Below are 27,329 nucleotides of genomic sequence, written 5' to 3'. Positions count from 1 at the left end.
CTGGTAAACCTGATGTTTTGATCGTGGCATCTGGCCTGGATTACGAGCTCCCAAGACACCATCCGTAGATTCCCGAACAGCATCACTGTACATAGATGATGGTGGTAATCCTGAAATTACCTTAACCTTCAAGTCCTTTAGTGTGCTCTTTTGCATAGGGTAGAAAGGGGATGACCCATGCTTCCTGTTTCCATGGGGCTGAACCTTGAATTCTGCCAAACCTTTTTCTGCTGTGTACTATAGTAAACAGAGATTTCTTCTTTCTTATCTACCATGTAGAAAATTGATCGGGACAGGCCATGATCGTTTCTCTTTGAATTAATGAATAGATGGCACTGAGCGTCATTCCCCATGGGCATCCTCTTCTTATGCAAGACCTCGATGACAGGTTAATTTTCAGACCCGGTAACCTGTATCGTCCATATGGCAATGCGAAGCACATGCGGCAATGTGCCATTCATGTCAGACTTTACATCATTTACATCACTAAGTTTTGAAACATCAATGAGAAAGGCTAAATTGTGCCTTACCATCAGTGGTACCTTCGAACAACATGACTTTTTACCATACAACAAGATTGTTACAGCCTCACTGACTGGGTATCTGGTATTCCTTCCTGATTCATAGATGGGTAAATCTTCATCTTCATTGTATACCAAGGGCGAGGGTAGCGCAAATCCTGGGAAGTTATCACCACTGCTGTCTCTTCTGCAGGAATCATCAATCTGCAAGAAAACGAGGTTTGATTAATACACAATCTGGCTACTAGTATGTCGGCTATGTATAGCAACAGTGAATACAGAAAATCAATATATTAATAGGCTAAGCTCCTCCGAAGCCGAGCCGCGTCCATCCGACTCATCGGTGCCCAATTGTTTAGTTACACTTAGTGTCTGCGCTGATGAATTATTTTAGCGATCGGCCGTTTCTTATTATGCTTTTTAGGGCAAAATAGGCCTGTTAAGCTTGCAGCACACTGGACGCCAACTCCGTCGGCAAGGCGCGTTTTTTGCGGCAAGAGTCCTGAACGCCTGAAAAATCCGTAGTGTGCTACGGACGGCGTCAGGCAAACGCCACTTGCCGCCACTTGCCGCCACTTGCCGCCAGATATCTAGCATGTTTGATTTTTGACGCCTGTAGCGGCGTCTGAACGCCAGTGAACGCAAGAAGAATCCAGGTGTGCTACGGATCGCCGCCAGAGTTGGCGTCAACCAGCGTCAACGGCGAGGCTTTGGCCAATCAGCTTGCGTCTTGACGTCACATGATATCAAAATGGCAGCGCCCACGATTCTTGGAAGTGGCGGTAAAGACGCTACTGGACGCCAATTCTGAGTAGGTGTGCTATGAGCGCGATCCACTGCCGCCAAATCTGGCGTCGAGCGGCGTTCAGTCGCGTTCAGTCTGACGCGCCTTGCCGCCGAAGTTGGCGTCCAGTGTGCTGCAAGCTTTAGGCCTCACTCCACAGTTTCATGAAATCCATCAGACGTGACGTCAAAACAGCGCCTCCTGCGACACACAAGGCAACCCCTAAATGGATGCTGGGAACAGACTACTGGCATTAGACCCCCCAAACCTGCACATTTTTATGGAGCCAGCTTTCTAGGGCTCTTTTAGTGCATTTGATTAGTTTCAATGCCTGAAGTGGAACTTGTTAAATTCCAAACTTTTCAAGGATTTCCAAACTGCGTATGAACACTGATTGATACCATTGCTGCATAACTGCAGGCTCGCATGAACGAGTAAATTGCAATTGAAACTTCAGAATACATAAATTTAGCATCAGCATAAATTTAGGTAGAATAGGATGCAGACCAAATTGTTCACATATTTTGTTTAAAAAATGCCTGTGTTACATGCCAGTTTATTCTAGTGATTTAAAATCTTAATACTATCGCATCTAAAATCACCCAAAAGGAACAGTGGGTAAAACATCAATTTACTTGCCTTTGAGTCAGTTACACGTGTTTCTTCCATCAGGGACACAGAAACATCTCCATGACACTCGTTTACTGCAAATACAAAAAAAGAATGTAATCAGACGAGAACGGTTGTGAATAGTTTGGCAACCTTTCAACACTTTCAATATGATTTATAATAACTGGTAATATTTAGCATGCTCCAAGGAACTAAGCAGCTACCTTCTGATATTCATGAGTTTACTTGAGCTTGTACCCGAAAAAAACAACATCTAGCCTGCGGAGGGGGGGGGGGGGCTGGGCATAGCTCGAGGTGTTGTCGTTGGATCACTTACCATCTGTTTCATGCGTGTCATTAAGCAGGGTCACGTAAACGGGTGTGATATCAAACTGTCCATCTGCCCCACAGCCCGCAACAATGACTTCTATGTGAGAGATTGCTTCCTCAGCATTCTTGAAACGTAACAAACATGCTGCACCTAGTGGATCTTGAACGCCCTCTGAATTGCAGGCATGACTATCAAAATGACAATATTTTCCATCCGGGCAGTGCAGGAATGCACAACATTTATCACCGCATCTTATTACGAAACTACCGTCAGGTCTTTGTAATATTGCCGATTGCAATAAGGTTCGGATGTCGTATCCATATATGGCATCATCACGATGCCCGATGCTTGCTTCAGCTGAAGTTCCATCCATTCCACAATATAATGTGTCTGGAAGTTCATCTAAATCCAACTTAGAATTTCTGCGTAAGAACGGCCAACCCAATTTCTCTAGGGTTTTTGTGTGAGCTTGATCACCCTGTAGTAGAATATTATTGACGTCATTTGTAGTCCAATCATTCGGAGACTTTATGTATGAAGCTATTACGGCCATCACGCTGATGGTGGCGCACTGGGAACCAGCGGCATCATGACTGAATACATCCTCTGAGGCCTGATGGAAATCCCCGGGTATGAAGTCGTAATTCTGAAAGTGTACAAGGGCAGGGTGAAAAAAGGGTCCGTAAGTTTCAATCTCTCTCTACTTGACACAGGCATCAGAACAAAAATCTATGGTACCAAGGTTAAGAAGGAGCTGATTAGCTATTTCATTGGTGAGGGCTGCACCTCCCAATCGCGAATGGTGGGGTATCAAAAATTGCATTATGACAAACCCATGGTACGGTTCTCTATAGCGATTAAACAATCGTGCATGTCTCGGAAGGCATCCTTTTGCTGGCAGCATGCAGGTGAACTGTTCCATTGTTGGTATATTTGGAGGGAATCACGGGAAACTCACCGTTTTCACTTGAAGCTTGTTCCCTGTAGGCCAACATTCTCTGCTGGCTTGATATCCAAATAGATCAAAGACATTTCTGAAATTTGAAAGTAAAACTTAGTAAAAGGATTATAGCTCCGATATCTTCATACCCTCACAAAAGAAACACTAGGTATCAAAGACTACGGAGTGGACTGAGGCAAAAGCCCCAGAAGAAAGACGAGAAGAAAATCATTCCTAGGGTAGCCACAATGACAGAACGAGTAGCCACTGATAAGCTGCAGCCTATTTATAGGAGACGGGCGGGGGACTGAAGGTGGAGACTTTCGAAAGGTGTCAGATTATTGTACTCACCTTGTCGGCTTTTGTCGCGATTCTTTCACAGATGGTTCAAATGGTGCTGGAGGAGGACTTTCTGCAGATGGCACACTGAAAAGATGTTAATGACATGGATCATGTTTACATTGAACGTCATACGTTTAGACCAAAACTACTACCGGTAGCCGACCAGGATATCTCAATATGATCCTCAGGTGTTTGTGATGAACATCTCAAATTTGACAATGACAGAACGAGTAGCCACTGATAAGCTACAGCCTGTAGGAGACGGACGGGGGACTGAAGGTGGAGACTCTTGAAAGGTGTCAGATTATTGTACTCACCTTGTCGGCTTTTGTCGCGATTCTTTCACAGATGGTTCAGATGGTGCTGGAGGAGGACTTTCTGCTGATGGCACACTGAAAAGATGTTAATGACATGGATCATGTTTACATCGAACGTCATACGTTTAGACCAAAACTACTACCGGTAGCCGACCAGGATATCTCAATATGATCCTCAGGTGTTTGTGATGAACATCTCAAATTTGACAATGACAGAACGAGTAGCCACTGATAAGCTACAGCCTGTAGGAGACGGACGGGGGACTGAAGGTGGAGACTCTTGAAAGGTGTCAGATTATTGTACTCACCTTGTCGGCTTTTGTCGCGATTCTTTCACAGATGGTTCAGATGGTGCTGGAGGAGGACTTTCTGCTGATGGCACACTGAAAAGATGTTAATGACATGGATCATGTTTACATCGAACGTCATACGTTTAGACCAAAACTACTACCGGTAGCCGACCAGGATATCTCAATATGATCCTCAGGTGTTTGTGATGAACATCTCAAATTTGATAATGACAGAACGAGTAGCCACTGATAAGCTACAGCCTGTAGGAGACGGACGGGGGACTGAAGGTGGAGACTCTTGAAAGGTGTCAGATTATTGTACTCACCTTGTCGGCTTTTGTCGTGATTCTTTCACAGATGGTTCAAATGGTGCTGGAGGAGGACTTTCTGCTGATGGCACACTGAAAAGATGTTAATGACATGGATCATGTTTACATTGAACGTCATACGTTTAGACCAAAACTACTACCGGTAGCCGACCAGGATATTTCAATATGATCCTCAGGTGTTTGTGATGAACATCTCAAATTTGACAATGACAGAACGAGTAGCCACTGATAAGCTACAGCCTATTTATAGGAGACGGACGGGGGACTGAAGGTGGAGACTCTTGAAAGGTGTCAGATTATTGTACTCACCTTGTCGGCTTTTGTCGTGATTCTTTCACAGATGGTTCAAATGGTGCTGGAGGAGGACTTTCTGCAGATGGCACACTGAAAAGATGTTAATGACATGGATCATGTTTACATTGAACGTCATACGTTTAGACCAAAACTACTACCGGTAGCCGACCAGGATATCTCAATATGATCCTCAGGTGTTTGTGATGAACATCTCAAATTTGACAATGACAGAACGAGTAGCCACTGATAAGCTACAGCCTGTAGGAGACGGACGGGGGACTGAAGGTGGAGACTCTTGAAAGGTGTCATATTATTGTACTCACCTTGTCGGCTTTTGTCGCGATTCTTTCACAGATGGTTCAGATGGTGCTGGAGGAGGACTTTCTGCTGATGGCACACTGAAAAGATGTTAATGACATGGATCATGTTTACATTGAACGTCATATAAGCTTCACATCTGCATTTCAACAAACGTTTGTACCAAAACTACTACCAGTAGGAATACCAGGATGTCTCAATAGGCCTATCATCCACTAATTCTACATCTTGACCACCAAGGTTCTGCATCTTAATACCAAGATTTAAAGGGGTTTTATAATACTGCGTGGCTATGTTTAAAGGCAGTAAAGACCATGAGGTTCAGGAAGCTAATTCTAGGGAAATGGCGCAGGAGGTTGATTTATGCGTTCCTTAAAAAGACTCTAGCGTAAAGACATGAAAGGTTACTGCACCAAACCTACTCCCCTCTCCGTCGCATTATTCGTCTGATCAAAAAATATCCATCAACTGGTGTCAGTGGTTTTGGTCCGGAGGTTGTGGAGGGGGACACCATATATTTATATACATGTAATCCGAATTCCACATTACCAGCTATTGCGGGCCTAGCACACTCTGTTTTGAATAGAGGGAGACTCCATCATTCCTATTGTTTGAGATTGGAAAGGTGTGAATTAATCTGGCAATTAGCCTCCTGTGCATTATTGCATACAAACACTAAAATGTTTGGTTTTTGCTGATTTAGGGTCAAATAAATCAGCCAAAAGTTTTGAAAGCTTCACAAATGATTGTTGCAAGGAAGTACTTTATGATAGTTTGCTTTATGATAGTTTGATTAATTCTAGGTGGAAAGTAATATTTTTCGCATATTTGTTGGGAAAAAAATTGAAAATCCTCCAATTTTCAACCCCCCTATGGACACTATGAATTTTTCTCCAATAAAGCTGAAATCTTGGGAATATAATCCTAAGAGTTATATCAACCACGTCTGAAGTCGGGAGTTTGTATCAAATGTATAGTTTCGGAGCTAGCGCAGCTAGAAAAGCCCCCAAAACCCACTTTCTCAGGAATTTACACTACGGGCTACGAGTGAAGCATTACAGATTTACCAAAATTTTCCACCTATAGATGGACACATCGAATTTCCATCCAAATCACTCCAAATTTTGCCAGTAAATACCTAGACATATATAGAATTATGTCAGAAGTCGGGAGTTGGGATTATTTTTACACCCCGCCCAAAAAGCCAACTTTATTGATATTTCCTATACATTTTCCATTAGGCTTGCCAGGACCAATTAAGCAGGTGCACTAATTGGCTTGATTGGCTAGGCCCGCAATAGCTGGTAATGAACAATTATAGTATTAAAGTTATCTAAAGTTACAGCCTCAGACCGACCTCTCGCTTTGACATTTAAAGGGAGAAATTGCTGAGGTATTAAATCATGATGCTGTGAACTTCCTGCTATATGCTTGGCTGACCCCCACACTGCAAGAAACCCCTTTATGATGTTGTGCGAAATCAGTTAGTCAAGCGGCGCTTGGCAGGAACTTAAAGAGCATTTATTATTAACCTTTTCATTGCATGAGACCACCATCATGACCATTAGGATAGAGTTGGCACACACTAAATCCAGCCTGACTTCACCGTTTAAACAATATTTGCAATTATTATTCGTTTCAACCAATATATTTATCCAGTCCAGGTTTTGTACCTAACCAACTTATTTCTCATGTTACAAATCTCATTACTTACTTTACATATTTCATTACCTGATTTCTTTTTTAATTTGTGAAACTTGGTATTTATGGCGTCTGTAGATAAATCTACATAGCGGTATATGCTGAAGTTTTCATTTGGCACATGTTCCCGCAATCGGAAAAGTTCATTTTTTATATCGGCCTTTCCAACTATTGGTCACACCCTACATGTACCAAGTATACCATAAACCGAATCCCAATCTAAAACTCGTTAGACACATCCAGCCTCATAGAATCAAAATCACAAGATTATAAACCTCCAGCTAAAATATTTCTCAAACAGGTGTAGAAGTTTAAAATGTCCTAGGATAAAATGTCCGGAAACAAAGGATTCTATTATGCGCTGAGCTATTGACAGCCATGGCCTCTATAGAACTATATGCCATAATCTGTTCGAATACAATAGGCCCGGACACTTTTTCCAGGGGGGACACTTTCTACTTTTACACCGGCCCTCACAGAATCATCACGACACGTCAGATTGCCTCTAGACATGCTATACGGGGGGGGGGGGGGGGGGGGGGGGGGGCAAAAATAGCACTTCCATGACCAATATTATACAGTAAGTTTCTGAAAATCTAAACAATAAAGTAACTTTCACTGAAATTAATAATGTTGATATGAACACTCTAAGTAAAAGCATGATTGCGCCTTGGAGGGCTCTGAAGTTAGGGGAGTCCGTTATGACCCCCTCCCCCCCCCCCCCCCCCCCCCCCCCCCCCCCCCCAGGCCTACATGTGACGTCAAATTTACTTTTGGTGAGATGATAATATAATTAGGATATGGTTTCGTACTTACCTTTCAATTAGATCAAGAGCACTTGGTCGACGGAGAGGGTTTAGCACGGTGCACAGCAGTTGTGCCTTTCTTATGGCACTCCATTTGGTCTTTTGCATTGCGGCATATTTTGGCGACGGCTGAGGTCTCATTCCATTTCTAATCCTGTCGCAAATAAACTTTTGGAATGTTGCAGGAGTGACGATGCCTTGTTCCTTGACCTCACGCATATCCCTGGCGAACGGCACTTTGATATCGGGATTAATTAAGTTATAAAAGGTCATCCCCAAAGCCCAAATGTCAATTCTTTTTAAGTCATCTAGGGACGCAGTAGCGAGTCTATCCTCCTCCAGAAGAATTTCCGGTGCCATGTACGGTACAGACCCTCGGAACACATTTTGGGTTGTGGCCCTCAAAAGTGTCCGAGTCTGAACAATGTTGGAACGACCAAGTCCAAAGTCGGTCAACTTGCAAGTGATTGGCTCTGAAGTATAAACTTGAGCAAATTCTGTCGTGGTTGGATCTAGTAAGCAGTAATGTTGATTTGACACCAAGATGTTCTGCGGCTTGATGTCCCGGTGCACAGTGCCTTTTTGGTGAAGAAATGCCAAACCTTCACACATCTGTCGGAACACTAGAGGAAAGAGATCCAATATTTCATCGCAATTTTCAAATGAGTCAACCAATTTCACCCATTGCAAGAGATTGTGAACCTTATTTGGTAGGCCAAGAGGACTAAAATCAAAACATTCATAGTCCATCATTAAAGCGAGCGGACGAGAAGAGATGGCTCGGAATCGACTGATGTATTTGTGGTTGATAGAATGAAGAAGTGTTGCTTTCTTAACAAGATTCCTCTCTTCCTCAGCGTCTTCATCTAACAGTCGTTTCACGACAACTATTTCATTTCCGTATCGGGCTCTCACAACCGCCCCAAATGCCCCACGTCCGATTTCTTCCTGATTAGACAAACCATCCCACTCGAACTGGGGAAGTCCACAATAGTCTGCTTTCCTCCGCTTCGAAACACAGAATTTTGGAATTTTGAAGGCCATGACAGCCAGACCCCGTTAGCGAAAGATGAGCAAAATAGGAGGAATGCCTCTCAGCTGGATGTTTATAATAGATCAGATAAGCTGATTGATTGCACTCCAAGGCCTTCCTCCTTGACATCTGCTATTGCACTACAGACACCACCTGCTTGGTGCAATATGGGTATTGTGGATTAGTGGATTAGATCGAATGCACTCAATGTGTTGCTGAATTCCTGCCATGAATTGTTATATAATGTTATATAATGATGAGTCATGGATTGGTCAAGGAACAGTTGCTGTATATCTTCAATGATTTTGATGCGGAGAAGCAGTGTATGCTTCTGCATTGGTTTCTATCTGATGTCCATGAAATTTGGTTCAAATACTGTAAGGCAGAGATGATGAAACAAGTATTCATCATCATATTCATGAAGGAGTCTGTCATGAAAGAACTGAAAACCTGATAGTGATAGTGACTTCAAGATGACCGAGGATGACTATCATAAGGCCAGAGTTCTCACTCCCGTCTACCCCTGCCCCTGGCCTTCTACCCACTTTCTGTGTGTTAACAGAACAGGTAAAGATGAAACAGCATGCTTCATGCTAAACTGGACATCACATGATAGGCAGTATATCCACACCTGATGCCATTGCAATTTTTTTAGCTTAAGTTGAAATTGGACGGATAGCTCTGACCTGGCTACAGGGAGTCTGTGTCAGTAAGTAGGCCACGCAATAGCATACATTGTATAGGCCGTAGGAATGTGTACTATTTTCAAGTTAGGTCGAGATAGAGGCAAGGCTGTAATATTGGCTCTTTTATAGACTAGACCACTCTATCACAGGATAAATGTACTGGGATATTTGAATATTGTATGGCAAACGCTTCGTCACAGTGTGCTTGAAACTGAAATGGAACAGGAATATAGCATGGAATCTGTCATGGGTTTGTGGAGCCGGATATAGTGGTGACGCAAAGGCATGAACTGTTATAGACACCCTTGGGATTTCACTAAAATTTCTGACGGGAACTGACGTTCCAAAAGTTGAATGTCCGGGGAACAAATGATTATTTTATATATCTTTATCTCTAACCCCCTGAAAGCCATAAACTTCCAGGGGTACTGTTTCCGTAGCCTCCGCCCATACGCAAGTGTCCGGAACCTGAGCAATGTCAAAACATTAAAGCTAAGTGTAGACGCCCCCTCACATACACACATATAGAAGAAGAAAATGCTGTGACTAAGTTAATTTTTGTTTTTAAAGTAGCCCGCAAAAACCAAAAATTTAAATCTCGTTTATTATCGCTGCTACGAGATATTCCCTTTAACAACACTACATTTTACGCAGCAGCATGGCTTGACCATTAAGGAGAATGGTCCTGAGGGGTTAAAAGTCGTTTCAAAAGTTCAGCCAACATAACCACAAAGCAAACACATAAAAGTTACACCGTTGACCATTACTAAATCAACATCTTGTCAGCTTATATATAGCCTAGGTAACACGTGCTGTGGCAAGCAGTCAGCCAGATATGCCAGAGGCGATTAGACTATCTGTGATTACACCTGATTACCCCAATACCAACATCATCGGGCAACTCAGAGAGAAAAGTGAACCTCAAGGCATCAATGCATTTGCCTTTGCAACCTGAGGTTCGCTTTTTGACCTTTCCTATCGGCTGTAATGACATGCATCCTGCACCAATGCAGACACACAGGGGGTTAAACTAGAATTAAAGAGGTTGAATAGCGCCTCCAGAGGCAAGCAACAGCGCCACCCGTAGCAGAAATAGAACTGCTTAGTGACGTCATGGTTTCCATATACGGCATCTCATTTGCATATTTTTACAACCTTATTTACTACGAGTTATAAATATGCCAGTAGCACGTGGATCATGCCGGGCGGCGCTGTCAGGTGTTTCCACATTTCAGTTTGGAATTGGGTCTTAGTTTTGTACCTCGGGGGATCTTAGTTTTGTACGTACAAAACTAAGATCCCCTGATGTACAAAACTAAGACTCTGATATTTTTCTTCAAAATTTTAGTTTGGAATTGGGTCTTAGTTTTGTACCTCGGGGGATCTTAGTTTTGTACGTACAAAACTAAGATCCCCTGATGTACAAAACTAAGACTCTGATATTTTTCTTCAAAATTTCAGTTTGGAATTGGGTCTTAGTTTTGTACCTCGGGGGATCTTAGTTTTGTACGTACAAAACTAAGATCCCCTGATGTACAAAACTAAGACTCTGATATTTTTCTTCAAAATTTCAGTTTGGAATTGGGTCTTAGTTTTGTACCTCGGGGGATCTTAGTTTTGTACGTACAAAACTAAGATCCCCTGATGTACAAAACTAAGACTCTGATATTTTTCTTGGCCTCCCCGGGTCTTAGTTTTGTACCTCGGGATCTTAGTTTTGTACCTGGGTCTTAGTTTTGTACTTCGGGGGATCTTAGGTCTTAGGTCTTATGTCTTAGGTCTTGGTTTTGTATACACCCCTATTGAGGTGGTTCTTTCTTACTGGAGGCAGGGTGTGAAAGACTGGACTATAGAGAATGACAAGACACCCACCACAAGCTGCAACACTGATAGAAACTTAGTGTACAGCACCATCTACTACATTACTGGTCGTACATATACTGGTATCAAGACAATCCCCCAAATGGGGGGGGGGGTCCTACAATCTGTCGTACCATATCCTACTTACCGTGACTTTCTTTTAAAGTCAGTCCTCTTCACCGTCATTACCATTGTTGCAGGGCAATCGGTATTCTTTGACACTGATCTGTCATCTGCTGTGCTCGACCGTGGCAAAGTGTTGTGTTGACACCTGAAGTATCTCTTGTAGACGTTCACTTTCCCCTTTGCGACCTTTCCACACATCAACCTCCAAGTCACTTTACTCTTTTCCTGGAAATTTTGCCTCCACTTTGTAGCTGTTTCTTCATCTGCTATTGTTGTCCATATTGTAGGCGGAGGGACTTGAATATTCAGCAGCACCAGATAATCTGTATTGAAATCCATCAGGAAGAACTTACTGAAAAATAATTAAATTCCAGTGAGCTTACAACAACATATTATTGATATTTGCATCATCTTAAACCTAAGGCCTAGCTAAACCTCGTCTAGGCCTATCGACAGACCATTAAAGGGGAACACCTCTCATGCCGTCATGGTTTTGTTTACATTCTGTGTTTGTTAACATTGCAGCTGAAATGTTAGTTCTGCCGTTTACAATACATTGGTGCATAAAGACACCCACGAACCAGTCAAGTTATGATTTGAAAATAATCAAGCTGTTGGTGGTGGTGCCACCTGGTTACCATGGCGAAACTTGCATTTTAGCTGGTATGTTTACAAACACAGAATGTAAACAAAACCATGAGAGGTGTTCCCATTTAATGAAAGCCTGACAAAATTAGCTTCTTGATGATAGCTTTTTGCTTAGTTGGGTAGGCCCTATACACTGTGTATAGCTACTGTAGTATAGGCCTAGCATCATTGTGTAACATTCTTATTATTTCGACCAAGCAAAAAAGGGATCATCCAGTGTTTATAGGAGGCTAGAGGACACTATGGGCCTCAGCCTAGCCCTATAACAAAAGCCAAAAGGGCCTCAGGCATTTTAGGCCTACTATAACTGTGGCATGCATGCTGTGCAGAATTGGTTAAAGGGGAATACCATTCATGGTTTTGTTTACAATTAGGCCTACATCATATTAGTATAGTTTAGTAAGGCCCTATAGTTTTGTTAGGCCCTATATTAATAGTCCAGCTTTAAACGTTAGTTTCCCCCATTATTGTTAGGCCTACCCCCCAATGCACGAGTTGAGTGGTTCGCAGACAAACGCACGCACCAAACAAACCCATGCATTCGTCTCCCCTTTAATAATGGTGTATGCATTGGTGTACGATTGTATGCATTCATCACAGAGCATTCATCACAGCTGATAAGCATGACAATATATTGTATATTGCGCGATGAATGCATGCAGCGATGCACTACAAAAAGAAAGAAGTCAAGAGCTTGCCGATGGCGAGTTCATTGGGGCATTAAACGACAAAGGCGAGTGGATGAATAGGGCAAAATAACATTGTAATAATCCCCTTGAATATTAAAAAATAAATACGAGACCTCTCCCCCTACAAAACCAGAAGACAGCCATATCTACAGCAGTTTTACAGATATCTGCTGTCACCACTCAGAGCTACCAAATATGGTCGTCTCTTGATGTGACGTTGCAATTTCGAAGGTAGTCTGCAATCACCACTGATGGTTGTCTCAGGATGTGACACTGTAATCCTGAAGACAGTATCCCATGTCTCCATTGATGTGACCCAAATTTCATCATGCAAGTTACCACTGGCACTGCACACAAACAGTCACCCATGGATGCGTCCACTTTATCTGGGACATCCTGTTGAATGTGCTGTGATATCTTACATCCTATAGTCACATCCTTGAGAATAAAGAATCCTTGGGACCCATCTTGAATAATGTGTTTGATGGTGAAAGCTTGTGGTTGGCACATTCGGGTTATTCCTGCGCCTTTTCGTTTCGTTTCCTTTCGCACGAATGAGACCTTCTGTCCAAATCCTGTCTCCATGGATGTAACTTCATGATTGCAGTCCGATCATCTCAGCCATAGTTTTTCTGCATTAGTAAGTATGGTTCACCTGCCAACATAAAAAGGAACACTGGAATGAATAATAGACAGTACATCTAAAACCCTCCAAGAATGCATAACTCAAGTCCAAAATGGAAGAGATTTGCCCAACAATTTGCCATTAGTCACATCCTACTTATTCTAAAAGCACTAACTCATTCTCACTCCCAGGTTTCGTTTGCTTGTTTGACAGTAGCACTTTCTGCTCAAGGCAGTGTTTCTGCCCAAGGCCAAGGGATTTGACCCTTTCTTGATGCGAAAATGCTCAATTCTGCTTGCAAATGACTACACTAGTAAAGATGTATAAGAGTATCAAAACATTTCATTTATTTCATAAGTGCTGTCAGGCTGGCAATCTGATCTCGTGGGCAGCATTGCATACTATTTCTAACCAATCTTTCTGTAAACTAGACCCACCCTAGACTCTGATTTCAGGTTTGGGTTGAATCAGAGTCAAGACACTGAAAATGATTTGGGACCCGTGTTACAATATACCTCCACAGCGGAGCGATGGTGAGATCAGAAGGAAGGAGCCTCAGACCCAGCCAAACCAGGAAGAACAAAGCCATCGAACCAGTGAAATTGCCAATGCTATAAAGGAATACCAAATCGTTAATGTTCTTGGCGATGGAAATTGCTTTTTTCACTGCCTGAATGATGTTATACACGGACAAAGGAACCCCTCTGGCCATAAGCAGTACAGAACACTGATATGTGGGTATATTCTAAGCACATGGGAAGAGCACAAAGCCATGGTTGAAGTATGCCATGGAATAAACAGTCAAGAGCAGTATCAGGAGACGAAGCTTAAAAGGGATGGATATGCAACATCATGTGAAGTCCAAGCTGCAGCAAATCTGCTGAAATGTTCCTTCAACATCTTATTGGAAGGAAGGAAACGAAAGTATTGAGACTGATGACGCACTGATGCACATTACTCTCTTACTACGAGAACAACACTACAGCATTTTGATGCTGCCAGAGCAAACAGCTCTTCCACCTGTACCAACCAAGATCACTTCCACTAAGGTAAACAAGAACTCTTCACCAGAAGTTAGAAGGCAGTCAAAGCGATTTGGAATTGTTCCCCTGGAGCCATCTGAGACAGAGAGCGCAAGTGCAAAGAAAAAAAGACGGCGGAACAACAGCCGGCGCCTAAAGGTAAAACGCGAATCCTTGCATCTAGAAAAAGACAATGAAGAGGAGTTGAAAGACACCACAGAAAACTTGCCTGACAAGACGCTTCAAAATGCTATGGCAGGTATTAGGGCATTTGAGGTTGAGCAAATGTCATACAAGTTTACTTTATGCTCAGTATGCCAGGAGAGAAGACTGCAAATGAAGACGAACACACAAAATGTATGCAGAAGATGTGCTACTGAAAAAAGTGATGTGAAAATGTTTTCAGCAGATAACAACATGGATCCGGGAGAAATGCCACCCGAGTTATCAAAACTAACAACGGTGGAACAGCAGCTTATCTCCAGGATTTCCCCATCCATAAATGTACATCTGATGAAACATGGCGGTCTAGCATCAAGTGGGCACTGTGTGGCTTTCCCTCAAGCTATCGATGAAGTTGGCAAAATTCTACCTAAACTTCCAAGTGAAATCAATATCATAAGAGTACGACGTCAGGGGAAAAATGACTCAAGTAAAGCTTTCAGAGTATCTAGAAGCAGAGTAGAGGCAGCTCTAAAATGGCTCAAGGCCAATAATCCTGCCTATGATGACATAATCATAAGTGAGGAGCGCCTCAATCTTCTACCAGCAGATGGTGAATTGCAAAATTTGCAGACCATTGAATTTTCTTCAAAGGCAAAACACAGAAGAGATGAAGGGCCTGCTCCAGATCAAACCTGTCCCGAAGGTTTTGCTGATGATGATGGTCAAACTGTGTCAGGCATTTTGCTTCCGGACCCACCCACTGATATACGGAAGAAGGTGGAAGATGTTGTGAAAGAAGCAGTGGGAAGAGAAGATGTGAAAGTTTCAGAGACACGGAGAGGAACAATCACCATCCCATGGCCAACGAGAGATGACAAACCCGTCTCTGAATTTACCACAAGAAATTTCTTCACATTGGCTTTTCCTTATCTCTTCCCTTATGGAACAGGGGACTTTCATAGCAACCGGCCTAACACATGCACTTCCCTGAGTGACTGGGCAGAACACCTGTTATGGTTTAAGGACGGCCGATTTTCTTGACACCACTATTTTAAATTTGTAGTCCACAATATGATTGCTAGAAAGAGAGTCCTAGATAGTTCAACTTACATTGTCCGTCAACATTTAGGAGACGACCACCTGACAGTGGCAGATCTCAAGGATAAAATAAAAAATGGCGACACTGCCATTGGTGAAAAAGTGCTTTACTTCAGTGCTGGACTTGGGGGAACCTCTCAGTACTGGGCCCAACGGTTTAAGGAATTGGAATCTCTCGTCCAGTACCAGATCACCCAGGGCAAGGGCCTTCCCACGTTTTTTGGCACCGGCAGTTGTGCCGAATTTTATTTCAAACCCTTGAGGAAACTTTTACATGACTATATCCTGGAGGCCAAAGGCGAAGTTCAGGATTTAGATGACAAATCCCAACTTTTTGCTGCGCTGCAAGAAAACAGCCACATAGTTGGAAAGTACTTCGACCTCCGTACTCAGTCGTATTTCAAGCATGTAATGAAAAAAGTTTTTGGGGTGGAGGCATATTGGTATCGCCAAGAATTTGCCAAGAGCAGAGGCATGATTCATTGGCATGGCCTCTGTTGGCAGAATGACCAGCAACCGCATAGACTGCTCTTCGATGCCATCCAAAATGAGCTTAGTGAGGAAGATACGGCAAAGGAACTATCAGACTGGGCTGAACGCATATTTGGCATGACAGCCATGCATCCAGCAGGCAAGGACGAGCAGGGTAATCCACGCAAGGACCTCTGGCCCCCACCTGAGGGCACAGCACCTTCGCCTCCAGAGGACACAAACCCCCTGTTCAAATTGCTATGTGACATCAGCCAAAACCAGGATAGTCTATTGGAGGATCATCTCCTCCTCAGTAACAGGGTCAACCTGCACAGATGCTCAGACTATTGTCTGAGGCTGTTGAAGGGGAAGAAGGAGAGAGAGTGTCGGATGGGATTTGGTTCTATCTCTGAGCCAGGTAAGTTATTGCGGGTACAGCCTGCAATAACACGTGACCGACACAATATCCTGAGACTTGAGATGGAGCAGGATCACCCTGTCCTTGTCCAACACTCACGAATCCATACTCAAGCATGGCGGGCAAATGGAGACATTTCAATTATTCTCTCGCACAGTGACCCAGAACATCCATCTGTTGATGAGATTGTTGGCGTTCGACGCTATATTTGTAGCTACGCCTGCAAAAGCAATGAGCCAACTGGAGCAGCATCTGCTCTTTTTAACGACCTGGTTAATTGCACGGACAACGAGAGCACATCGAAGACCATCTGTACGAAACTTCTAATGAATAGTGTCAGAAGGGATGTTTCAGCCATGGAAGCAACATACGAGTTGTCCAGGTTGCCTCTATACAGATCCAGCCATCAGTTCCTGTCAGTGAGCACAACTGGATCGAGGTTACTTGAAAAAAAAGGTGAAACACTAACAAAAAGTACACCCTTGGACAAGTACCTCGCCAGAAAGAACGAAGACAACTGTTCATTCTACAATTTCATCTCAAGGAAAGGACGTGTTCCTGTGATGGCTGGCAGCATGAAGGCAACATGGCCACTTTCTGAAGATTACGGTCGCAATATGCTGTTGCTCCACTGGCCGAACTGGAGAAAAATTCCTGACATCAAGGATGAAAATTTATCATGGCAGGAGAGAATGCTGGAGTTTCTCAACATGGATTCCTGCCCAACCTTTGTCAAGGCTGATGTAGAGGGAGCACGACAATACGAGCACAGAAAAGCATCAGAGTTGGAAAAAGTTGTTTGTGAGGACGAAGCTGAACAGCCTGATTGGATGGATCTTCTTCGACCACAAGTCGATTTTGATGTGGTAACTGACTTCAAGTACGATGATGGAGGACCGGAACATGACTGGGGAGTCACCTCCATGGAGTACCCATCAAACCTTGGGATTACTTGGCTGGAGAATATCTCGTTTGAAGAAGGGAAAGAAAGAGCAAATGAAAATATAGTGCTTCCTGATGTAGATTTGGATATGATGAATGAGGATCAGAAATTTGCATACAACTTAGTTATGGGCACTCTTTACCGCTACAAAGCTGATCCTCAGGAATTCACCTCATACCTAAGGTTAGTTGTTGCAGGTACAGCAGGTTCAGGGAAATCATTTTTGATTAAATGTTTGGTGAAAGGGATTCGCACTCTTTTCCAGGAAAACAGGGTTGTGCAGGTTCTTGGGCCAACAGGAAACAGTGCAAATCTCATTTCAGGCACCACAATCCACAGCTTTCTGAAGGTTCCCACAGGATCAAGTTCGACGAAGGACATGACGCCACCACATGGAAAGACTGGATATACCCTTCAAGAACATTGCGAAGGATTACATGTCCTTCTCATTGATGAACGATCACTAGTTGGATGCAAAACCCTCGGATGGATTGAATACCTCTGTTCCTGTGGAGTTCAAAATGGACTGAACTCTGGCAAACCGTGGGGTGGTATTCCGGTAGTTGTCTTTTTTGGTGATGATGTCCAGCTACCCCCTCTCTGTGATCATCCAGTATACAAACCGCGAGGTGAGGTCAATGCATGCCTTCATGGTGCACTTGCCTGGCAGGAGTTTGACAAGGCTGTGATTCTAAAAACTATAATAAGACAAAAAGATGGGGACGGCCAACTAAAAGACACTTTAAATGCTCTGAGGAACTACACCGTCACCAGAGAACAGGCAAAATGGCTGCAAGCTTTCCAGTGGGACACACTGAGGAAAACACATGGACAAGATTTGTTGGAGAGAATGAGTGACAAGGGGTTGTTTGTGTTTCCAACCCATGCCAATGAATGGGAGCACAATAAGATGAAGCTTCTTGAAGCCAACTGTTGCGCCCCAATAGCAAGAATTAAAGCACTGAACACAGGAGTCCATAAGAACACCCCAAGCGAGAAGGCAGGAGGGCTCCTAGCTGAACTGTTTTTGTGTCAAGAAGCAAGAGTGATGTTAATAGGAAATCTTGCTGTAAATTATGGGTTATTCAACGGTTCTACTGGCATTGTCAGAGATATTGTCTACACAGATGGCAAAGACCCCAAAATGGGATTACCCGATGTTGTAATGGTAGAATTCGACAGGTACAGTGGACCACCCTACATTTCTGGTACAAAAATAGTCCCAATTGTACCTGTCACGCGTCTAATGGAATGCCCGTGCCATTCATGTAGGCGCAAACAAATTCCCCTGAGACTTGGCTGGGGAACCACATTTCATCGATGCCAAGGCATGACAATTGGTGATAATGAAGCATACCGTTACATTGTCATTCATCCCGGGACAAGAGCTTTCGAGTCTAGAAATCCTGGCGCTCTGTTCGTTGCTCTGTCGCGGGCCAAGACAGCAGGAGATTCTGGAGGTGATCCGGACTTTGCCTTTCACCCTCATGTGATGGTAAATGAAGACCGGCTCTGTCATATTGTCAGAACTGAGACCACTACTGCAAGAGGGAAGGAGATTGAAAGGATCAAGAAAGTTGCAGAGCAAACATCTGTTACATATGGATATCTCAAGGAAATTCAAATCATTACATAATCATCATACATACATTACATTTAAGAAACCTAGTGCCTTTTTCTACTTGTTTACATTGCAATGCATTGTTGATACATTTGGCAAAGGCATTCCATTATCCATTTGGCATGTGTAATTGTATGATTTTTTAAGTATTCTTGATGAAGCACAATAATTCTTCATCATGCAATATTCTAACATTCATTGTCTCTTACAAGCTAAAACTCTTTAATCATTCGGTGGGGGACATGGCCGTCTCTAACCAAATTCTGATCCTCATTCATGGAATTCCACGTCTTCTATAGGACAGGAAGCACTATAGACCTTCATGTTATATTCTTACATTCATTGCCCCCTGCAAGCTGAAGTTCCTTAATGAACTTTAATCATTCGGTGGGGGACAAGGCTGTCTATAACAGACTTTTCTTTACCTTATTAATTTTTATGTTAGGAAGCACTAGATCTTCAAATCATATTCATCTAACTTCAAGTTTTCTTAGCTTAATTCAATGTACGAAATGTTTACTTGACTAGAGTAATTCTTTCCCTGATGACCAGATATCGTTTATCTTACCTTAGTTCAGTGCTTCTTCCAAGCCAATACTCTTCATTCATTTCTCAATCATTGTATTCCAATACTTTGGTGGGGGACATTGCCGTCTCTGACTGACTTATTAAATGTTCCTCAGTAGCTGAATTTACATCTTCTTAGCTTCATTCATTGTCAGAAATGTTTGCTTGAGTCATTCTCCCTCCAGACGACAGCAATAACCAGGATGATATCATTGCTTTCAATCTTACCTTCATTGCTTCTTCCAAACAAAAACTGTTCTTCTCAATCATTGTATTCCAATCGTTCGGTGGGGGACATGACCGTCTCTTACCGACTTCCTCAGTCATTGAATTTAGGTCTCCTAAATCTAAGCTTCATTCATATCATTGTCAGAAATGTTTACTTGAGTCATTCTTCTCCAGACGACAGCAATGACCACACAGGATGATATTGCTTTAAATCTTACCTTCATTGTTTCTTCCAAACAAAAACTCTTCTTACCAATGATTGTTGTATTCCAAGCATTCAGTAGGGGACATGGCCGTCTCTAAGCGACTTCTTCAGTCACTGAATTTTGGTCTTCTTAGCTTTATTCATATCATTGTCAGAAATGTTTACTTGAGTCATTCTTCTCCAGACGACAGCAATGATGACACAGGATGATATTGCTTTCAATCTTACCTTCATTGCTTCTTCCAAACAAAAACTCTTCTCAAACACTGTTGTATTCCAAGCGTTCGGTGGGGGACATGGCCGTCTCTAACCGACTTCCTCAGTCACTGAATTTAGATTTTCTTAGCTTTGTTCATTTTTTAGAAATGATTACTGGTGTCATTCTTCCCCCGACGAGAGCAATAACCAGAATGATATTGCTTTAAATCTTACCCTCATTGCTTCTTCCAAGCAAACTCTTCTTCTCAATCATTGTATTCCAAGCATTCGGTGGGGGACATGACCGTCTCTAACCAACTTCCTGTTCCTCAGTCACTTAATTTAGGTCTTCTTGGCTTCATTAATTTTCAGAAATGTTTATTTGAGTCACTCTTCCCCTGATGACAGCAATGACCAGGATATCGTTTATCTTACCTTCATTGTTTCTTCCATTCCAAATCAAAACTCTTCTTCTCAATCATTTTTGCATGTCAATAGTTCGGTGGGGGACATGATCGTCTCTAACCGACTTCCTGTTCCTCAGTCATTGACGTTGTACTTCAATCATTTGGTGCGGTACATGGCCCCATCTCTCATCAACCTTCTGATTCAAGTTAGCAAGGGAGCGCACTTCAGCAAGAAACCCAATTCCTACAAAGTGGAACAATAATGCATACCATTTGCATTGAATGTAAGTGATTACCAAGCAGTCAAGGTGGTTGGGGAGAACAGACAATAATGCAATTTAAGGTTAAGCACCGATATGCATGTGGTTTCTTCCCATTTTCCCTTTGAATTCAGAAGAATTGACTAGGGAACAAAATTGACACTGTCAAGTGAAAGTACATGTACCGTGTACAGAAAAAACTCTGTTGCTTTTAATTATTCTTACCTTGTGATTAATTCCTTTAAAATTAATTAGATTACATTCTTTTGCAGAAAATGAATCGGATTTTTGTGATGGACTCCCGGGGATTGAAGTTGCGGCATCAACGGCCAATATATGCAAATGAACAATGGATTGTCAAGCCGGGAGGGACCATCCAAGCACTGCAATCGAAAGCAGAGGATGCAGTAGAAAAGCTTCAACAACTTGGAGTGGCTGATTCCCAAATTCAAATCATCCTTGGGGCAGGAATTTGCAACCTGACAGAGAAAAAGAGGAGCAATTCAGGAGTTGAAGTCAATTACAATGCCAATGGCAATGCACACAAAACAATAGAAGCAATTAATCACTTTAAGGATCAATTTGAACTCCTTGGTATCAGAGTTCTGGTGATCCCTATACCACCTGTCTCAATAATCAAGTACAATGATTATCTAATAAAACATGGAAAGTTACATATTCCTGAAATTTCACAGGCAGCGCTGATATTACAGCAACGTGGACTTGAAAATGATATAGAAGAAATCAATAGTCATATCTGGAGCGTCAACTGGTTAGCAGGATTAAAGACTCCAAGATGGGAGAGGGACCTCCTGAAGTTTCAGGTAGGGAGCCTAAACATCTAAAATGAAGCACTCAAGGCTGTGGAGCAGACCAGCAAATAACACTCCACTATCCTTCTTTCAAATGTTCATTGTACAATTTCAACGTAAACTAGTCTAAAAGTGATCAACCTACCATGAGCTAAACAGAGCATTTATATTGCTTTTTTAAGATTTTTTTTCAGTTACCTAAGCCCATGACCGCCAGACCCCGTTAGCGAAAGATGAGCAAAATAGGTGGAATGCCTCTCAGCTGGATGTTTATAATAGGTCAGATAAGCTGATTGATTGCACTCCAAGGCCTTCCTCCTAGACATCTGCTATTGCACTACAGACACCACCTGCTGTGTTAGGTTTACCTGTCTTACTGGGTTCATTACACTTGGTGCAATATGGGTATGTGGATTAGTGGATTAGATCAATGCACTCAATGTGTTGCTGAATTCGTGCCATGAATTGTTATATAATGTTATATAATGATGAGTCATGGATTGGTCAAGGAACAGTTGCTTCAATGATTGTGATGCAGAGAAGCAGTGTATGCTTCTGCATTGGTTTCTATCTGATGTCCATGAAATTTCGTTCAAAGTCACTCTACAAACCCTTGGCAGATTTGAAGCAATATTCCTGTTTGTCACTGTTACAATACACCTTGGGATTTCACCCCAGACTGACCATAAAATTCCTAGGCCAAGGTCTGCATGGTCTGTGTGTTAACAGAACAGGTAAAGATGAAACAGCATGCTTCATGCTAAACTGGACATTGCATGATAGGCAGTATATCCACACCTGATGCATTGCAATTTTTTTAGCTTAAGTTGAAATTGGACGGATAGTTCTGACCTGGCTACAGGGAGTCTGTGTCAGTAAGTAGGCCACGCAATAGCATACATTATATAGGCCGCAGGGATGTGTACTATTTTCAAGTTAGGTCGAGATAGAGGCAAGGCTCCTCTCCTAAGAGTAAGAGTGGGGGTGGTCAAATTCGGATGGATGACAGTGAGCCCAGGGTAATCTAGTTGTACCCCATTCTGTCCCACCGCTTTGCACACGATCGCTCTTCGCAGGGCGGAACAATATTGTTTAAAGCCTTCAAGGCCCCTACGTCATTATTGTTTACAGGCCTAACTTGAAAAGCAAGGTACATGTTTTAACCAGTCTGATTAAAAACTATGAAAAAAAAGAAATGTTTTTTTCACATAGGCCTACTATAAACAAACAGTCCGAAAAAGCAGTTACACACTGCACCATGATCAACTACAATATTGCAATATAGAAACAAGCATCAGACAGGACCAATCAGGTCTTCATCTGAAGCATTGCCATTAGGCCTACATTGAGTACACTCTGATTTTGTCAGATGATGTGCCACTTACAGGCAGGAGTAACGATAACAAATTCCGTAACACCTGCTGTGGTAGGTCAGCCAGACATGCCATAGGCTAGATTGCGCTAATCTCTGATCACGCCTGATTACCCTAATAACAACATCATCGGGCAATTCAAAGAGAAACTCCAATTTCACGGCCTCAATGCATTTGCCTTTGCAACCTGAGGTTCGCTTTTTGACCTTCGCTAATGAGATCTGGCTGTAATGCACTGTAATCAGTAGAATTCTTGAAGTGAAATGCTCGAGTAATAAAAGGCTTGATATCTGGTTGCAATTACAACATGCTTTACTAGCGTAACTGCTGTAACTGCTCACCATGCCTTGAGAATTTCTCGTAATTTTTTTTTTTTACTCCATATTTCAGGTAAAAAGAGGAAAGAGGTACAAGAAACATACCTACCATGAGTTGTACGATGGCGTACACCCGACGAACGCCCCAGCCGGAAAATGGCTCAAATACCTGATTAGAGCCATCGAAGATCAAGGAATTGCCAATGTAAAGTCATCGGACCGGTTCTTAAAATTAGCATGGCTGTTGGGTTTTCAGAGGGAATGAAAAGATTGATGGAAAGTCATGAAAAACCATCATTCTTAGCTCAATAGCTATATGAAATTTTTATGAAAATTGTATTACTCAATCCAAAGATACTCATACAAGGCTGCTCACTTTGGAGGTCCACTATATGTCTGTACTGTGTAGTGACTTTGCCAATTCACAAAAACTTAACGAACCTAACGAATTGCTTTAACTGCTTGCTACCCCAGGATTTTTTTTTTCTGATTTTTTTTCTGAATAGGCTTTATTTTTAGTAATTCTGCTTGTCTACTTACTTTCTAGCACCACTCAAATTCTTCTCCAGTCCACAGTCCAGATTGGTTGATGTCAGTCACACTTTCCATTTGCAGGCCCCAATCAACGTTCAGGAGGAAGATGATGATGATGATGATAATGATGATGTTGGTCTAATTGACTGTGGGCCAGTCAACTGCTTCTCAATAGAAGACCATTCCTACCGGTACAACTGAAGATGCAAATGAACAGGAGATGGGATTCCTGCTTGACCTCGATCCTGGAACGGAGAATGTCGACAGTGAATGTGAGGAAGAAAATCACTGGGATTTCAAGCGGAAGAAGGCAAGTCACTTAGCATAATTCTTAATTTACTTATATTCATAGGTTGCGGTAGGCTAGGCCATTTAGTATTTACGTCATGATGCTAGACCCCTGTAAAAAGTGGCGATACAATATCGTACAACGTTACAGATTGAGAAGTAGTCCGAGGCCTTTTTCATACGACTTACGAGTAGGCCTACATTGTATTTAAGGCCTATTTGTAATAGGCTACTTTTATGAAACGGAGGCGTTACATTTAGTGACTCAGGCCTCCCCTATTGCACAAATCACACTCACAGGCCACGGAATCATGTTCCCCCAGCCAAGGCACTGACAAACCCCACCAAAGGGAAAGGCAAAAGTAAAAACTGAGATAGTCATGATGACCACTCAGTCAATGAGTCATGAAGTCCAACTTCGACCAAGGCACTAATCAGACACAGCCTCCTTGTCATGCTTGTCAGTCTTGATCAATCCTCCCTACCAGCTCCAGTCCCTACATTTCCTCCATCGTAGTGTCTTGACCCCCATCCCCATGTCATGATGTGGGCCATGGCCTTGGCCAACCACACATGACACAGCCGACAGCATGACTGACAGTCCATGTCGCGCGCCATGCATTGCGTGCAATACACATCTGACATAGGCCCCACATCGCACATGTGCATGAATGAACGTCGAACGTCTTATAAGCTCTGAAGAAGCGGACGACGAAAAATGAAAAGGTGTATAAAATTTTAAAGACTAATCATTAATACTTATCATAATCATGGATCGGCACAATAAGATGACATGGTCTATAATCTTCTAGTGTGTGCTGTGAGGAACGAGGACGGCATCTTGAAGCTCATGCTGCCATCCGATGCCGCGTGCGGACGCTGGGACGCAAGGTCACCGGCTCCTTTCCTTAACCAATCAAAATAGCTTCTAGATTTTAAATTCGACCTTATAAATCCCGACCATGTCCGAACATACATTAGGACACGCGAAGACTGCCGAATTTACGAAAATGACGACATCAAACGACACCAGCGCCTCTAGTATCAAGATTGTTATAGGGACCGTCTCAAAACTAAACCAATACAAGATTTTAGGGACCGTCTCAAAACTAAACCAATGCACGAATTTTTTCTTTTAATTTCAGGGAAACGACAGTGCCACTGGTAATCAGCGTGTGGTGCTTCAGAAAAAAGAGTTGTAACTTTTTCATGTAAATTCTGTTAATACACTGGAAAATGATTAAAACTATAAAGTATAAATTCATTGGTAAGTTGCCTGGTTATCAGGTACATGGAGTAATACACTCCAAGTCAGGTATAACATCGTAATCCTTTGAAAATTTCATAGCGATAGTAGCCTAATAGTCGTCAACCATCTCCCTAAATCTAAAGACTAGATGATCTGAGATTCTATTCTCAACAATCACAGACAATAGGCTACTAAAATCATTATCGTGGGCTCATCATGGCCTCGGGGAAAGGGGCTTCTTCTACTAACCGGCTGATTTATTTATGTTTACCCAGTTCTTTTTCTCATTTCAGATAGACCATGGACGTTGATTGATTTTAGAAATTCATCTCTTCACTGTTTGGCAAAGTTCTGTTATTATTTTAGATTGGACTGTAAATATGTAACCCGAAACAGGAGTTGTATGTATTTGATGGCCGTGATTAATCTTGGTACACTACCTCTTCACTGCCGGTCGACTGGATTTCTTACGAATTCATTCTTGTAAATAACTGCTGATGGCTATTGATGGATCTGGTAAAATGTAACTTGAGTTGTAAATAGTTGATGGCCGTTGACATGGGCTAGCTGCTGATTAATCTTGAACATTTAACCTCTTTACTGCCGATCGACTGGATTTAAATAAAACATCATTAATTCATACTTGTAAATAACTGCTTGTTGATGATGGATCTGGATAGTTTCACCTCTTCACTCGCACCAATGGACAAGCTGAGCTTAGAGTAAGAAGAGCAGAGAGACAGACTACAGAGCATGCAGGTAATTAATATCTCAGGAAAGGGGTCGGCTAAGATCTTTTTGAATTCAAATCCTACACTTGGGTCTTGGGATCATCATGCTTATCTCCGCGGGCACAAGTATCTATCCTCCTGTTGTGTTAAGTTTCCATCCCACATTCTCCCCACCTATTTTCTATACTGCGTCAGCGTCTATTGGGTCAACTGCCATGATGGCATCATCCTAACCATGGAGGTATTAATAATACCTCCATGTCCTAACTACCCTCTCCCACCCACCAACTACTCGCCATCAATCATTGACATTGTCTGCTAGCCAACTGCTTCTTCGGTCAACTGCCATGATGGCATCATCCTAACTATATACCCCCCCCCCCACCACCACCACCCGAGTCTTCTCGCTCACCAGCCCTTAATTTACGAAGAGCTCCCTATCAAGGCCTGAAAAAAACTTGACCCGGAACCAGAAAACCTCCACACCCAGGTGACATTTTTGCACGCGAATCGTATACGCTAATGCACAGCAATTTACCTGGGGAGAGATTTTCTTTTTCCAAACAATTCAGCGGGACGCTACGATGTTTACGCAGAGAAGCCGCTGTTCGGTTGAAGATTTCGTCAAAACAGGGCCGAATCAAAGTGTAACGATACCCTGGGGCGAATCGAAATGCATTAAACAACAAGCTGCATCGCTGCCAGAGATTATTTTTCTCTTTCCGCGAAGAAATCGTGCTTTGAACTGGCAAAATTCCGCAAAAGATTTTCCGTCTGCTAACTTTTCCGTTGTACGCATGCGCACCAACATGATCGGTCCGGGGCTGCCCGTTTCGACGACGATTTCGTCAATATCATGGGGTGTGACAATATGTCGACGGTCTGGTTCCAGTAATCATGGAGGTATTATTAAGTCTTAATAATACCTCCATGCAGTAATGCAATAATCTTTAAAGTACATTGGCCTCAACGTCTATTTCCCCGTTTCCATGACAAAATCCTACCGTAAAACCTGAAACCACTCGTCCACACATGGAGGTATTATTAATAACTAGCATTGTACCCGTGGCGCAGGCAGGTTCAAATGGGCTATACCTTGAATAGATTGAATTGCAATAAACATCTAATGCAATATCAAAGGAGCCATATCGAAGAGACAAATTAAACCAACCA

The 27,329-nt window shown here is 42.6% G+C and overlaps 2 protein-coding genes and 1 long non-coding RNA gene across 10 annotated transcripts in view; 1 reads left to right on the top strand and 2 right to left on the bottom strand.

The window, feature by feature from the left end:
- The window catches only part of LOC135488726 (uncharacterized), a 205,003-nt gene that overhangs the window by 176,762 nt on the left and 912 nt on the right, over positions 1 to 27,329 (bottom strand). The window lies entirely within an intron of this gene.
- On the bottom strand, positions 275 to 20,700 carry LOC135488632 (uncharacterized). 8 transcript variants are annotated; one of them, XM_064773311.1, is made up of 14 exons: positions 20,621 to 20,700; positions 18,724 to 18,907; positions 13,047 to 13,279; positions 11,310 to 11,639; positions 5,081 to 5,155; positions 4,773 to 4,847; positions 4,461 to 4,535; positions 4,153 to 4,227; positions 3,845 to 3,919; positions 3,537 to 3,611; positions 3,204 to 3,279; positions 2,252 to 2,891; positions 1,945 to 2,009; positions 275 to 725 (listed from the first exon to the last, which is right to left on the bottom strand). In XM_064773311.1, the coding sequence occupies exons 4-14, from the start codon at positions 11,624 to 11,626 to the stop codon at positions 390 to 392; spliced, it is 1,884 nt and encodes a 627-aa protein (XP_064629381.1). In that variant the 5' UTR covers positions 11,627 to 11,639; positions 13,047 to 13,279; positions 18,724 to 18,907; positions 20,621 to 20,700; the 3' UTR covers positions 275 to 389. The 8 variants fall into 8 exon arrangements, with proteins under 8 accessions (XP_064629381.1, XP_064629389.1, XP_064629398.1 ...); XM_064773319.1 differs by lacking the exon at positions 20,621 to 20,700 and adding an exon at positions 20,001 to 20,016; XM_064773328.1 differs by lacking the exon at positions 20,621 to 20,700 and adding an exon at positions 19,783 to 19,968.
- On the top strand, positions 20,059 to 26,289 carry LOC135488714 (uncharacterized). Its single transcript, XM_064773430.1, has 6 exons — positions 20,059 to 20,876; positions 21,125 to 21,676; positions 23,428 to 23,559; positions 23,970 to 24,198; positions 25,322 to 25,443; positions 25,719 to 26,289. The coding sequence occupies exons 2-4, from the start codon at positions 21,128 to 21,130 to the stop codon at positions 24,087 to 24,089; spliced, it is 801 nt and encodes a 266-aa protein (XP_064629500.1). The 5' UTR covers positions 20,059 to 20,876; positions 21,125 to 21,127; the 3' UTR covers positions 24,090 to 24,198; positions 25,322 to 25,443; positions 25,719 to 26,289.

This window comes from Lineus longissimus, chromosome 1 (assembly GCF_910592395.1).
Source record: "Lineus longissimus chromosome 1, tnLinLong1.2, whole genome shotgun sequence".
Lineage (NCBI taxonomy): Eukaryota > Metazoa > Nemertea > Pilidiophora > Heteronemertea > Lineidae > Lineus > Lineus longissimus.
This window is presented reverse-complemented; position numbering and strand designations above follow the sequence as displayed.

Bases quoted from the DNA above. Each gene is read 5' to 3' on its own strand.
- LOC135488632 (XM_064773279.1), bottom strand. From the start codon at position 8,626: ATGGCCTTCAAAATTCCAAAATTCTGTGTTTCGAAGCGGAGGAAAGCA. The intron at 4,536-4,772 runs GTGAGTACAATA...ACATCTTTTCAG, and splicing joins TCACGACAAAAGCCGACAAG to TGTGCCATCAGCAGAAAGTC. The intron at 726-1,944 runs GCAAGTAAATTG...GTTTTCTTGCAG, and splicing joins CACGTGTAACTGACTCAAAG to ATTGATGATTCCTGCAGAAG.
- LOC135488714 (XM_064773430.1), top strand. From the start codon at position 21,128: ATGAATCGGATTTTTGTGATGGACTCCCGGGGATTGAAGTTGCGGCAT. The intron at 21,677-23,427 runs GTAGGGAGCCTA...TCCATATTTCAG, and splicing joins GGGACCTCCTGAAGTTTCAG to GTAAAAAGAGGAAAGAGGTA. The intron at 23,560-23,969 runs GTAAAGTCATCG...TTCCATTTGCAG, and splicing joins AAGATCAAGGAATTGCCAAT to GCCCCAATCAACGTTCAGGA.